The sequence below is a fragment of the Populus trichocarpa genome, chromosome 3, assembly GCF_000002775.5.
Source record: "Populus trichocarpa isolate Nisqually-1 chromosome 3, P.trichocarpa_v4.1, whole genome shotgun sequence".
Lineage (NCBI taxonomy): Eukaryota > Viridiplantae > Streptophyta > Magnoliopsida > Malpighiales > Salicaceae > Populus > Populus trichocarpa.
This window is the reverse complement of record NC_037287.2, coordinates 14,987,601-15,002,223: the sequence shown is the minus strand read 5'-3', so window position 1 is coordinate 15,002,223 and position 14,623 is coordinate 14,987,601. Positions and strand designations below refer to the sequence as shown.

Here is a 14,623-nt window from a genome sequence, read left to right as displayed (position 1 = left end):
TATAGCGAAGCTGCAATTATTTATGCAATCATTATATAAATTCCATGGAATTTCAAATTGAGTGCTTGGAATACCGTTTGTCTTTTACCATTAGGTTGATTTACTTGTGCAGCCTGACAGTTTCCATGGATATGTCATTTATCATCTCAATAACCAAATTTTGTTTGCTATATAAATCACACTATAATACCATTAGAACCAATGGAAAACACATTCCAATGTACAGAAACCTTTTTCATGTCACCAACATGGAAGAGCACGTCTGAACCTCCATATTCTCAATTGGCAGGTTATCTTCTGGATAATTGCATGCTCCAATCTTTCCTGGTCCCTGATCTGATAACAGATCACAAGGTTTTGGGGTCACTTCACTTGTAATCCCTGCAACATCAGAGCAGTTCCACTGAAGTTTCTTTCGATTCCGTGCAAGTCCAATGGTCACATTAGATATGCAGATTCCAGTGAAGGGATCACCAGCTATGCCCTCTAATCTAGCTGCCATTGTCACATTCTCGGCAACCACATCACGATAATTGATATTCTGAATCACAGGAATTGCATTGGGATCGTAGTTGTTGTCAGGATGAGAACCATAATTTCCTGTCATCCAAAAGACCCATTTCATTGTTTTCAATGTCATCCCTCTTACATATATGTCTTTTACATAACCTCCTCTTCCTACAGCAGTTTTGATTCTAACACCTGATTCTGAATCAATAGCTGTGATGTCTTCTGCCCGAACATCCTCAATCCCCCCAGACATCTCGCTCCCTAGTGCAATCACTGCGCTGGTCGGTGAAATGCATGTCAGCCTTCTGATAACAACTTGCTTGGTAGGCATCCCAAAAGCAATACCATACTCATCCCAACCACTCTTAACAGCCACACAATCATCTCCGGACACAATGTAACAGTCCTGAATTTTGGTGTTTGTGCAAGAATCTGAAGAAGTTACAGAACCAATAACTCAACCGTCACATGCATGTTCAGAATTTCAGAATGACATTCTGGCATTCTTTTCAGTTTTATGAAAAAGTACCAAGTATGAAAAACTGTTCTCGCTTTATACTCTATAGAAGCAAATTCAATTTCTCCATGTTTACCTGGGTTGATCCCATCAGTGTTTGGAGATCTCACAGGTGCAAGAATTGTCAAGCCTTGAACTACAACATTGCTGCATTGCATTTAATATATCAATACACATTCTTCCAACGGAATAATTAGGAAGTATCAACACCAGAGAAGTAAGAGCGAAGCATGCAACTACTAGTAACAACCATGCACAAGGAGAAATACCTGCAATAAACAGGATGAACATTCCATGATGGGGAATTGATCAATGTAAGATTGGATATTTGAATGTTAGTAGAGAACATGATTTCTATCAGGTAAGGCCTGGTGTGATTCAGCTCTCCGGCACGGAATTTTGTCCACCAGAGTTCACCCTGACCATCGATTGTGCCATTGGCGCCTGTAAAGCCGAATATGTTCATAGTCAATATGTGAAATACTTTCCTTTTTACTTTAGAAAAGGAGTTATTAATATTATACCAGTTATTACAACATCTGTGAGGTTGTTTCCAAAAATAAGACTGCTAAACCTTGCACCATCTGCATCTCTTCCTCTACCATAGGATGGCAGGGGCTCAATCAGTGGATATTCACTTTCATCCTGATGAAATGTTCAAAATGCAGGAAAAATTATCATTTGTAAAGGGTGGTGGCTCCCCATACCTTTCAACAAATAGCTAAAGGCATCTTCTAACTTGGGTAGTACTTAGGGGACTCTCTAACTAAGATGGAAATATTGATACATCATTGCTATATTAGGATAAATTTATAATATTTGCAAGCACCAGCAGTGGAATTAAAAGAGCTTTGCCAGCTTTCTGAGTAAAACTGGAAATTAATGCATAAACCAGATGTTTTTTTCATTTTTGTTTCTCTGGTATTGGATATATAAGAATCTTAACCTGATGGAACTCATATTAATTAACCTAAATTGTTCATATTTCAAAGAAGTCTCTATGACCGTGCTATATCTTTCTTACCTTCACCCCCCCCCCCCCCCCATCTACAATTCCTTTCTTTTTCTTTTTCTTTTTGGTCATTTTGCACCTCTATTTATTCTTGATGATTCTGAAGTTGTGCTTGGTATATGAGACTGAACAAGATATCATAATACAACTTCATACTTGTATTGGTGTTCGTTGCAGGCAAGGGATATGATATATAAAAGCAATCTTAATTTGTCCACTATCATAGTTCCATTTTTGTTCCACCTCTCATACCCAGTCACCTTTACTCGCCAAACATATCAAACACAACAAAATCATATGGACACAGAGTGGACCTGTCTAGCTTGTGAAGCCGATAATCTTCAATCAGGCTCCTTCAAGGTGCACTTTCCAATTTAGGCCCACAATATTTATTGCATAAGTTTCTACTGGTAGTTACTGGACCATAGCAGCCTAGGAAAGTTGGTCCATTTATCTAACTGAACTACTTTCAACCACCATTTCAAGGAGACCCCCTTTTTTCTTTCCTCTTTATGAAAAATAACATCATAATGGAGAAGAACGAATTAGTAATTAAACCAAATTTCTGGCAAGAATGAAGAACTAAGTTATTTCTCTTATGGGCCATGGGAGGAAAGAGGAAAGCATCTTCTAGGCATCCAAACAAATTTATATTCGTAGACCGATCTCGAGCAAGAACTGAAGAAAGGGCTACTAAGTAAATGGAATAAAGGAAAGAAAGAGGAAATCAGCAAGTTCAATTTACATTAAAAAATAATTAAGAAACTTGACAAATTCTAACCTGAGAACCGAGCAGAACAGCGTCTTTGTCAAGATAGAGAGTGAAATAACTAGTGAGATTGAAACTCCCAGTCAACCATCTTCCTGGAGGAACATAGAGTAAGGATCCACCTTCTGATGAGAACTGGCTCAAATGATCAATTGCAGCTTGAAAAGCCTCTGTGTTTACTGTTGTTCCATCTCCAACACCCCCAAAATCTGACACTGATGCACTATGAACCCTGCAACTTACAGCTGCATACTCAAAACAATCCCACTTCGAAGATTTTCTGCTCTCAACACCAATTGTACATAACAGTACCAAATAAACAAGTACTACTCTGACACCAATCACCTGTTCATTTAATTCAAGAATATGAAAGCCTGGTCAGGAAAATCATGCATGGAAATGAGATTTTTATTTCTCTTTCATCTATAAGCAGAGCAAAAGGATATATAACTGACGTCTCAGAACATGATCCTAAGAACAGCAAGGTGTTGAAAGTTGAGAAGATGCTTTAAAATGTGATGATGCTTTCATTGTTTTCATGATTGCAAAATTTTTTTACCTTAGATCTTCTTGCACTTGTCCACAACTCCATTGGTGCTGAAAACCAGGTCCTTCGGTTTATTATTGCAGAGACAGATGGGCTATCTGTGCAATATATATACTCAATGTGACTCATGGATATTAACCGTAAACAGTTATTTTTTGTCGTTGTGGATCGAACATAGAAAATTACAATTCCAGCCCTGGTCAGATTGCTTAAAATTCAAAACTTCATTTTCTTCTTGTGTAATAGAAAACAACAAGAGGAGTCTTCTAAGAAAGAAAATGTCACTTTGTTTAGCTTCAAAGTACATGCAACCATGGAAAGCCGGCAAGTCATCCATTAGTATGGACGTGATTTCGCCTTAATCAAAATTATAGGAGCAAGTTCATGAAAAACCCTACTGAGATCCGATTCTTTCTGAGGCTGGTGGATGGATTAGAAGGTTGGGAAACTAGTAGTTCCTTGTTGAGCTTAGAAGACTCTCTGGTGCTTTAAATTAGTACCAGTGTAAGAGGAATGAAGCCTTAGAGAATATGTTGCGTGTGCATTTATAAAATTTAAAGAAGATGATTAATTATAGAGAGAATTATACATGGTAAGAGGATGAAGATAGAGAGGTTAGAGATGACTTACCTTGAAATTCAAGGCAGTTTATATAGTTTTGAACGAATATGAGCATGTTTATATGCATGGTAGAGCAGTCAATGAACTTGCTACCTGTAGTTTTGAACTGCGTGGAGATAATGTTCTTAGTGACGACGAGCCTCTATAAAAGTAATCTGATTTCTAGGAGAAATGTGGCTGGTTTGTGTGCTTTCATTTAATACATGTACCTTCAATCCTTAGGATTGGTGACCAATAAATCAATTAAAAAAAATTAAAAGAGCTATGCGTACCGTATATTATAAGTATTTTTATGTGGATTGAAATAGTATTTCTCAGAAAAAAATTAGTTGGTTCTTGTGATAAATTCCGAGTGATTTATTTTTTTTGTTAATTTTTTTATCGCATGCATGGCGTGTTATGAATTGTCAGGTTGTTTTTTATCAATGAATATTTAGTGGGCTATCATTCTTCTAATTTATTCAATATAGAAAAACTAATAATTAGATATAAATCTTATCTATAATGTGACTGATTACGTGATTGTTCTTAAAATAGTGTTTGTCTGGTATAGTTGAATTAAATTTTAGTTAATTTTTAACGAGATGACATTAGGTTTTTTAATTTTTTTTCTAGGATGCATTTGGGGGGTGATCAAGTGGTTCTGGGTGCGTCTCATTTGAGCTTCTGGGGAATCATAGTTGGTCCTCTGCCAGGGAGTGCTATCTAGTTGGGCTATGTGAACATTTCGGGCCCAATTTGTAGACTAGTCTGTGGGCTTTTTATTGTGATTGAACCATCCCTCCAAAGTCTAATAAAGCAATGAGACACACATTATGTCCAAGCCCACAAATATGTAATCAACATTCGGGTATTGAGGGTAGATTCAGGCTCCCTTGTTCATAACCTCCCCACCTTAATATTTTTCCCTATAGCTTGGACTAGATTTGTTGCCTGCACACCGCAGGCTAGGATTTTTTTCCGCCATAAAAATGCTACAGTAAAAAAACTCAATATCCGAGTAATTAATTTAATTGGTAATTTAAATAATATAAATAAATAGATACAATAATAATAAATAAATAAACAAAAAAAAATAAAAAAAACCAGACCTGAGCCCATTTGGATATGCTCGCAAACCTTATTTTGAAAATTGAAATTGTAAAAAAAAAAACACTATTTTTCCTTTAAAAAAATCCTTATTAAACCGGATGAACTTTCAAACTCCTCGACCATGACCATAAAATTAGGATAATCTTAAAGAAAGAAAAGTAGAAAAATAAATTTGAAAGATGAAATTGAAATAAATTAATTTAAAAAAGGACAAAAAAAGGTGAACCAGCATTAATCTTTGAAACTAGTGATCCTAGTCATCCCGAGGCTAACCAAATAAAAGGAAAACCGTAAAAAATAACAAAACAAAACTAAAAAAAAGAATAAAAATAAAAAATCATTAGCTTAAAGAAAGGAAGAAAAAAAATTAAGAAACTCGTGCGAACCTCCTAAACCAAATATAATCTCTAGAACTTACAACTCCTTAAGTCCTGGACCCGGGTTCAATCAAGACGCCTAATTCACAGCCAATTTAATTTTGAATGTTGAAATCTTGAAAAAAATATTAATAAAAAAACTTGCAAAAAAAAAAGATAGCAACAAAAAGAACAAGGATAAAATTTGATTAAAAAAAACTCAAGCTAATGAAATACTAAAAAAAAAACAATTTAAAAAATGATCCCAAACAAAAAAAAAATGGAGATAAAAAAAATAGAGATCAAATTTGAAAAATTAAAAAATCATAAAGAGTGAAATTGAAAAACATTTGTAATTTGATAGATTATTTATATATTAAAAAATGGTAGGGCTGAAATTGAAAAATATTTGTAATTTTATAGATAATTCAAAATTAAAAAAAAATAGTAATCAAAAGAACATGGATCAAATATGAAGAAAAAATAAATTGCAATGGTTGGTCTGAATTTATAAAGAGGCTAGTGCAGAATTCAATGTGGAGAGATGAGAAAAAAAAGAAACAATCATTGGCGTCAAACTCAAGGAGCTTTGGGGCACGTGCTAACCTATCACGTCGAGAGCACCTAGACCTTTAAGATGCTACAACAGAAGGCAGCGTTTGGTGATCGAATGACCCTACACGTGTCACTCAGATGGCCCCACACGCGCACTCGAATGGCCTCGCACGTGCCGCCCGAACAGTCAGGGGTCATCCACATGTGCAATAAGTTTTTTAAAATAATATTTAATAAATGTAAATTACAAAAATACCCCTGGGGAAGCCTTAAAATTTACAATAAAACTAATGTAAAATGACAAAAAAAAAAAACCTTATAAGAGAGTTATATTGGTTTTGTCTTTAAAAGCATCAAAATAATTACACTATTTTAAAAAAACTAGAAAGACAAAAGTGTCCCTGAGTAGTAGGCATTATATTATTTTATTATAGTGTTAAATTAGTAATTTTACTATTAAAAAAACAAAATTATTAATCTAACCCCATACAATTTGTAAAATACAATTGCCCACTTTCAAGGCTTCGTCGAAGCATTCCTAACATTATCATCACCTGAGACCACCTGATTTTGATAGAGAAGATGCACACCTTTTATTGGAATCCAATCTTGCTTAATTTAGAGGTTTATAGCTTCACATTCAGGCATATGAAGTTATCAACTCAATCAGCTAAAACTGTCATGGCTGACTGTGTTGCTTATTTTCGAGGCTTCGTCGGAGCAATTCTAACGTCATTGTCACCTAAGAATACCTGAATTTGGTAGAGGGAATGCATACCTTTCATTTAAATCCAGCGTCGCTCAATTTGGAGGTCTGTAACTCCACATTTATGCATTTAAAGTTGTCAAGTTAATCAGCTCCAAATATGAAAATTGAGTGATGACTGATTAGGGATAAAATGTTAGGGACTTCCATGATAAAATTGGGATGTAAGCATCTAATTTCATGGAAATAGAGTTGTATAAGGGATGTTCCTCTTTTATTTGCAAAAAACCTCATGTTATTAGGAGGTCTAGAGCTCTAGAATGAGCTCTTTGAAGGAGCCAACCTGATCATCGTGAATTGCCTAAAAATTAGGGTTTTTAATTTAAGATTTAACAAAGTTTTAATTTAGTCATTGTTCTTTCAATTGTGGCATGCATCCTTAATTGACACAAAAACTTTTTAATTGCATGCAATTTAACTCCCGTCAAACTCAATTGTAAGCCTCTACGTTAGCCGACTTTTTTCTTTTGATTCTTGGTTCTGAATTTATGCATTTTGACTCTTAATTGACAAATAAACTTTAAATTTTTTTAATTTAGCCTCTAATTTGATCAATTTCAGTCTTTATGTACATTTTTTTTTCAATTTGATCATTGATTTTGGATTTCTTCAATCAAATTTCTAATTGCATTAATTGCATAATGGTGGTACAATTCAAGTCACCACTCAGCTATTAAGATGACACATTTCCGGGCCTTATTTGGTGGTCACCAGCCTAAATGATCATTCAGGTAACGACTAATGTAGCTGTTGTGGATGAAGTGTTATAGCAGAGAGTTGAAATGAGTCAGTTACTTAAATATTAGTTGTAGATGGCAAAGAACATGATGAAACAGTTAGCTAATAAGAAGAGAACCAAGAGAGGATTTCTGGTTGGTGAGCTAGTGTTTCTTAAGCTTCAGTCTTATAGGCAAACTAGTATTGCTCTCAAACAAAATATCAAATTAAATCCCAGGTATTATAGACCTTATAAGATTTTACAGAAGGTTGGAGCTGTGGCTTATAAACTTTAACTGTCAGAGGGTTCAAACATCCACCATGTGTTCTGTCTCACTGTTAAAGAAGTCAGTTACAGATGATGCAATTATCTCTTCCTAAAATAGATGACTATGGTTCTATGAAGGTTCATCCATTAGCCATACTTGACAGGAAAATCATGAAGAAGGGAAGCAGAGCTGTTACAATGGTACTGGTTTAATGGTCAAACCTCTTAAAATTGAAGATGCTACGTGGGAAGAATTGGAGGAATTGTCCAGTCAATTTCTAGAATTCAAAACAGATTCTTGAGGGCAAGAATCTCTAAGGGAGGAGTATTGTTAAGTCAGGAATTCAATAAGACAGTAGTAAGAAGTAATGTTGCTGAACTTGAAGGCTTAATTCTGCAGAACTGGAAAGCTGAGAACTTGAAGATGAGGATCCAATAAAAATACAATAGTCACGTGTAAATAGGCAAAAAAACATGTGATAAATGATTGGTTAGTTGGTGATTGAAGTTAGATAGTAATCAGTTAGTTCTGGTAATTGGTTTCATTGTATATGAAGTGTAATTGGGAGATGTAAGAAGCAAGTAATCAATGAATGACAGTTTTTTGTAACAAATTCTTCTTTCTCATCTTCTTTTTCTTTCAATTCTTCTAGCTCTCTTTTGTTAAGGCTAAGGCCATAACATGAAGACCAAGCATGATAACTCTTCTTAATTTTCATTCTTCAGAAGAAATATATAGATAGATTATATATATCTGTTACTTCTAGTAAATACAATTGGTCGAGGAAACGCCGAAATGGCAGCATGTATATGTCTGGTGATCAGACAGCGAGACACTAGCTAACCCTCGTTTTACATTGGATTAGATTCGGTAATAAATGAGTAACCCATGTCTTCTCTGCAGAGCAAAGAAGCTGCATCAGATCAGTAGATAAATGCTTCCAACTCAACAAAAGTAGCATGAAAAGCTGTAGAACTTTGTGGGAGATCAAACTCTTTTCCTGTAAGTCGTTTCCTTTTCTTGTCAACTCATTGCTATTAATTTGATTAAGGTTCCATAATTTCTAATCAAGATATCACATCATATATTATAATTTAAACAAGTAATCTTCATGCTAGCTATTTCAATGCCTGGTCACTGAGGAGAGTAAGAACAAGGCATAGGGATTTTTGTTCTAATATGCCATCAAAACAATATATCATAAAGCAGTAAAACTAGCAATTAAACTACGTCTGTAGAGCTTGTTGTTAACCTAATAATTTAATGACTGGTCCTCACGTGTACGCATTCTAATCTTTTATATGAGATTGATTGATAGAGGCCAAACCATGCATGCATTGGATCCATGAATTCAACTGCATAATGAAGGTATTCCATCTGATAGATACAGCTGCATAAGAATACAGGCTCGAAAACCAACTCGAGGGGATTGCTTGATGTTAAAGGGACAAGATCCCTCCCTAACCATCCTGTTAAAATCTTAGAGCAGATTGAAATTCCTAGCTCTTAGATCGATCAAGCATGAATGACTACACATGGACTATTTATCTTTGATCATAGAGATGTAGTTTTAATACATAAAAAATAGCCCGAGAGCACTAGCTAACCGTAAAGGCAGAAAAGGGAAGAAAAAGATATCAAGAAAACCAATATTGAAGAAAATATATGAAAGAGTTTCTAGGAAGTTTTTATTCTGTGTTATTTCTTCTCTCAAGTGAAAAGGTATCGATAAAGTAAAACAAGCACTTATTGTGTTCATATGATCTTACTATACTGGAACTAAGAATAGCTGGAAACTTTTCAACATTCCAAGAGTACTCACGGAGAATTTTTAATTAATTTCAGAGATAATGGCTTCATCTGTACTCATATAATGGAATGATTCTTCAATCTATCCTTATATCTCTTATTTTTATTTTTCTTCATATTCATCAAAGGCAGGCTGCTAAGCTTTAATTATCTGCTCTATTAAAGACTCAAAATCCCAGTCAAAACCCTTAAGCCGTATTGTGGTATGAATGGAAGTTTCTCAAGTTTTTGTTCAAGAAGGAGAAACATTTTCGTGTTGCATGCACGTGTAAAAGCCCAACTATACACGTGAATACTCTACTAAGTTCAAGGATATAGTACATGCTTTTCTTAATGGGTTTAAGGATGTTTACTTTTCTGAATGAATACTGATCTAATGGTATATAGGTAGTAAAAATAACTTTTCTTTGTGAAGAATAAACTGCAGCACCCCTCATGAAAAATTATGCAAGCTCTTCCGGATATCACTGCCACAAAATGCACGAAAATTTAGTGCAAAAACTGTAAATCAAAGTTAATGGTGGGGTTATGGCCGGATCAAGTTAATGCATGTTAATTATTTTAATATTTTAAAAAGAATTAAATAATGTTGTTTGAATTTTTCTAAAAAAAAATCAAATTGAGTTAATTAGATAAATTTTTACCTACTTTTTTAATTTTGATTTGATCTTGAGTTGATTGGATTTCAAATCGACTTATGGGCAAACAAATTTAAAATTTAATACTATTAATTTATATATATCTTGGTTTGTGTATTACAACAGTAGAACTGATTTTTATTGCAAAAAAGTTTTGGAGTTTCAATCATTTGGCTGCCCCTTCTATAAATTTCTGATTTTCTTTGCCGACAAAAGTATGGAGAAAAACAACGTATAAGACGACCAGGCTTCAATTAGATTAATGCACTGAACATGTTAGACTATACCATAAATTTTTCATTTCCTGGCCTTTTTTTCGCTGTCCCTCCTCCATAAATCGATGCATGCCGTCGTTCAATTTTATAGTAATATTTTGTGGAAAGTTTGTCCTAGGCAGCTGACCATAATTAAGCTACCATCTCACATTGAATTTCGAGAAGAGAAATCAGGACAAGTTGAAATCAAATATCTTCTCCATATCTAACTGCTTACTAACACTGATATTGGTGTAAAATATAACAATCTCAAAATATGCCAACATGAAGCTGAATCATCCTTTTCCGAAACATAGAAGTGTCGGAAAACAGACTCTAGATCTCTATTTTTTGCTAATTTCTGCTGTGGGGTTACGTTTGTGCCTTTGCACGACAATTTTGTTTATGTTGTATCAGCTTTTCTCTGACCGTTTTGGGTTGTTAATGTATTTGCCTATCGAAAAAAGAAAGCAAACTCAAATGCTTATTTGTTTTTCATTTTTTTGCACATACATAGAAAACAAAATGAAAAGCACAGAAGAGAGAAATACTTGCAATTAGTATTAACAAATAATTAATCTCAGGGGTTCTTTTTTTTAGAAAGAAATAAAATAAGTAATTGTACATAAGCTCTTGTATTTAACTGAAAATCTCAAGCTCAGTTCCAATAAAATGCAATAAAGTGGTAATATAAGACAGGCAAAATCATATGAGAATGGCATAGTGATAGGAATCGTACTTCACTAGCTTATTATAGATAATAAACCATACAAATTAGTAAATTACATACCTTATAATACACAAATTGACTAATTTGCAGCCACATCTTCTTGAAAATCACACACGATATGCTATAACAAAACTAGTTTCAAATTTAACAACAATAGGAACCGAATCCCTTATTTTACATGGTATTTGATTTGAAACCCACATAATATTTTCTTATATTGCCTTTATGAAAGCTGGTAGACAAAGTTTGGAGAAAGAAACATCACTTATCTCCAAATAGGTACCCAAGAGATGAATCTCCTCCTGGCACTGACTTGACTTTAGTGGATGGGCGATCCTGAAAAGGTCAGGAAGTAGGTGAATTATTATGCCTATGGATCAGGTAAAAATATATGCTTAGTGTATGTATGTCCCTACTTGAGGAGGACAACTCACAGTAATGAAGTTTCCTGTATTCTGGCCTTGAGCTCTGTGATAGTTGTTTGAGACCGGCTTCTTCTCAGAAGAACCACTATCTGGTGACTTCTCTATGGTAATGTCAACCCCATATGATGGTAGGTTAACCGGGCGCGAAGGCGGAGGTGCACTTGGTTGCTCATCAGAACCAAAAAGGTAGCCCAAAGAACTCTGCCCGCCGCCATAGCTCCCACCTCTACTCATGGCTGCCTGTATACTTAATGATCAAGATCTGCAAATGAATCAATTACAAAGAAGGGAAAGAAGAGGAGAGAACCCTAATACATATATATACACCGAGTGTTTGTGTTTCGCTGGTGAGATTATTATATTATATTATATTACAATTACAAAAAACACTAATAGGTGTGGTATTTTTACTTTACATATGTTCACATACTCGCATGTTACTGTGGGGTCATTGTTTAATTACTTTTAAATTTATTTTGATTCTCGTAATTTTATTTTAAACAATTTGATAAAATCCTTTTGATTTCTTAAGTAATGCTGAAATTAAAAGAAAAATAATTAAAATAAAAAAGAAACAAAAATAGGTGGTATTTTAGATTTAGATAAAAAAAATACACTTAGATCCTTTATCTTTATCAATAATATGCAATTTAGGTCCTTTTAAATTTAAAAAATCAATTTTGATAAAATCAAATTTATTTTTGTTGTTTTTTGAGAGAGCAGAGAGAGAAAGATTGGTAGATTCCAGTAATAAAAAGAGAAAATCAAAGTTGATATTAATTTCAGTTACTAAAATGGTTGATCTTGGTGTCAACAAGTTTTATTCGGTAAGAAAAGATTCACTTAAGTGTTTTTTCACTTTGAATTTGCCTAAAAAATAAGATCTAAGCTATGAAGATTTTTTGTTTCGGGGTTGATCTTGGATTTTTGTATGGTTTTTCTTTTCTATTTTTTTAAGGCCATTTATGGATTTGTCAAAGTGTTTAGGCCCTTTTCTAAGTGTTTTAGATAGATAAAAAAAAACATATATCTCTTTTTTTTTCAGCCACTGTTTGGAGAAAATTAGACGACAAGTTATCTAGAATTTTTTTTCAACAAATAATGTCTGCCCCAATTTCATTTAAAGAAAAAAATAGTGCCTATGCAGGGGCACTTTCTAAACTTATTGTCAGGCCCAACGACGCGTGGCCTTTTTTTATTTTTTTTGTAATGTTGCCTTTTTAAAAAAATCATGCTTTTTTCATGTGTTTTTTGAATATTTTTTTGGTTTATATTTAAATTAATACCCTTTCCCTCATATTTCTATTTTTTGTATTTAGCCTTTTTAAATAGTGATTGTTTTTTAATTATTTTTTATGTATTTAATTTTTAAAAATATTATTCTAACTCAACTATAATTTTTTTTATATTTTATATAGTTAAAAATTATTTTAAAAAAATTATTTTTGGATATTATCTCTAATAACTGCAACCTTGCAAGGTATTTTTTTTCTTTGATTTTATTTCATCAATTTTATGTGTGTCTATTTCTATTATCATTTGATTAAAAAAAAATAATTTTAATAAATAAAGTTATTAAACACAATTAGGTAAACAATTCGTGTTACGAGATCAAATTTCTTAACCTACATTCGCTTCTTAACTTTTCTAGATATATATTTAGTTATTGTTAATGATTTTTTTTTCATTTATTGACATAGATAGTTCTTAATTTATTTAATTTGATGTGTGTATAAGCTTTTCGATTTGTTTTTAATATTTTATGTCCAAAAACTTGTATGATTAATTTTGAATAACTAGTATTAAACACAGATCAAACCAGAAACATTAATATAGTATAAAAGCAACTAAATGCTAATATTTTAGGCAGGAGTGAGAAAAGGAATATAAATCCTATATAATTGAGCAAGTCTATGACATGTTAATATGTTTTTAACTATGACGTCTATCATATTTTTATATAATATTTCATTTTTCAACATATCATTTTTCACAAAATTTTACTTTTGTATTTCAAAAATTCCCTTCATCTATACAACTATATAATCTTGAGCTTGAGGTCTTGAAAAAATATATATTACTTTCTAAAATTCTAATGATTTAGTTATTTGAGTTTTTTTAATGTATTTAAATCTTTGGATGATCATAAACTATTTTCTATCATATCCTTGTATAACTACGAGGCATTTTTGTTATAAAAAATATAATTCTTTCAATTTAGATGAAAAACTTGACAGAATACCATATTAGAGAACTGAATACCATTTAAGAACATAATAAACACAATTAAAATGATAAGGATGCCTAATTATATAAGAACATATTAAATCATTTACCTTAAGAAAAAATTATAATTAACAAATAAGTTGGTCATGTATAAACCTACATATACAAGTACAGCAACGCATTCTCAATGTTCTTCATGTAATGTAGTGATCTTTTGTACTAGAAAGTAGAGCAGCAGTTCAATGACGATCTTCTAAGCAAGAGATTGATCCAAAGAAGGGAATATATATATATATATATATATATATATAGTGGCTGTAGCTATAATGGTGGCTAATAAAAAAAATATTTCTGATTAAAAAAAGTGTTGAAATAGAAGTTGCATGCAATATAGAACAAAGAAGCTTTTGTTTTTTTGGCTTTTTTAGCGTGGAGTTCGCGGGCAAAAAACTCAAACAGAGGAAAACCAAACACCTATGATCGGCATTTGGTGTATTTAAAGCTTGAAAAGCATCTCCAAATTAAACCTTAGCTACAGACAGGCACCAATTAGTGGATGGACTGTACAACAAAAGAAATTATTTCTTGAAAATTGATGAGAACGTGTAAACAAACTATTTTATTTCACATGGACTTTGTGTATGGCATTAGTTCCTTCGAAAATAAATATATATAAATGGAACTAGCTAGTGCAATATCAAATGAATTTTTTTATTTCGGTATTGTACTTCAAATTCCAAGTTCCAGAAAGAAGCTGGCGGAACATAATTTATGCATACTAATGTCAGGCAGGCATAGAAGTTGAAAGAA

General features: G+C 32.9%; 2 protein-coding genes across 2 annotated transcripts; both read right to left on the bottom strand.

The window, feature by feature from the left end:
- Positions 1-16: 16 nt before the first annotated feature.
- On the bottom strand, positions 17-4,046 carry LOC7497800 (probable polygalacturonase). Its single transcript, XM_002303569.4, has 7 exons — positions 3,986-4,046; positions 3,368-3,453; positions 2,821-3,153; positions 1,552-1,672; positions 1,297-1,471; positions 1,104-1,174; positions 17-942 (listed from the first exon to the last, which is right to left on the bottom strand). Exons 1-7 carry the CDS (start codon positions 4,041-4,043, stop codon positions 236-238), a joined length of 1,551 nt encoding a protein of 516 aa, XP_002303605.3. The 5' UTR covers positions 4,044-4,046; the 3' UTR covers positions 17-235.
- A 7,110-nt stretch (positions 4,047-11,156) lies between these two features.
- On the bottom strand, positions 11,157-12,010 carry LOC7497799 (protein SPIRAL1-like 5). The gene is made up of 2 exons (XM_002303568.4): positions 11,597-12,010; positions 11,157-11,498 (listed from the first exon to the last, which is right to left on the bottom strand). Exons 1-2 carry the CDS (start codon positions 11,819-11,821, stop codon positions 11,424-11,426), a joined length of 300 nt encoding a protein of 99 aa, XP_002303604.2. The 5' UTR covers positions 11,822-12,010; the 3' UTR covers positions 11,157-11,423.
- Positions 12,011-14,623: the final 2,613 nt, after the last annotated feature.

Bases quoted from the DNA above. Each gene is read 5' to 3' on its own strand.
- LOC7497799 (XM_002303568.4), bottom strand. From the start codon at position 11,821: ATGAGTAGAGGTGGGAGCTATGGCGGCGGGCAGAGTTCTTTGGGCTAC. The intron at 11,499-11,596 runs GTGAGTTGTCCT...TGACCTTTTCAG, and splicing joins ATACAGGAAACTTCATTACT to GATCGCCCATCCACTAAAGT.
- LOC7497800 (XM_002303569.4), bottom strand. From the start codon at position 4,043: ATGCATATAAACATGCTCATATTCGTTCAAAACTATATAAACTGCCTT. The intron at 3,454-3,985 runs GTAAGTCATCTC...TATATTGCACAG, and splicing joins AAACTGCCTTGAATTTCAAG to ATAGCCCATCTGTCTCTGCA. The intron at 943-1,103 runs GTAAACATGGAG...TAACTTCTTCAG, and splicing joins CACTGATGGGATCAACCCAG to ATTCTTGCACAAACACCAAA.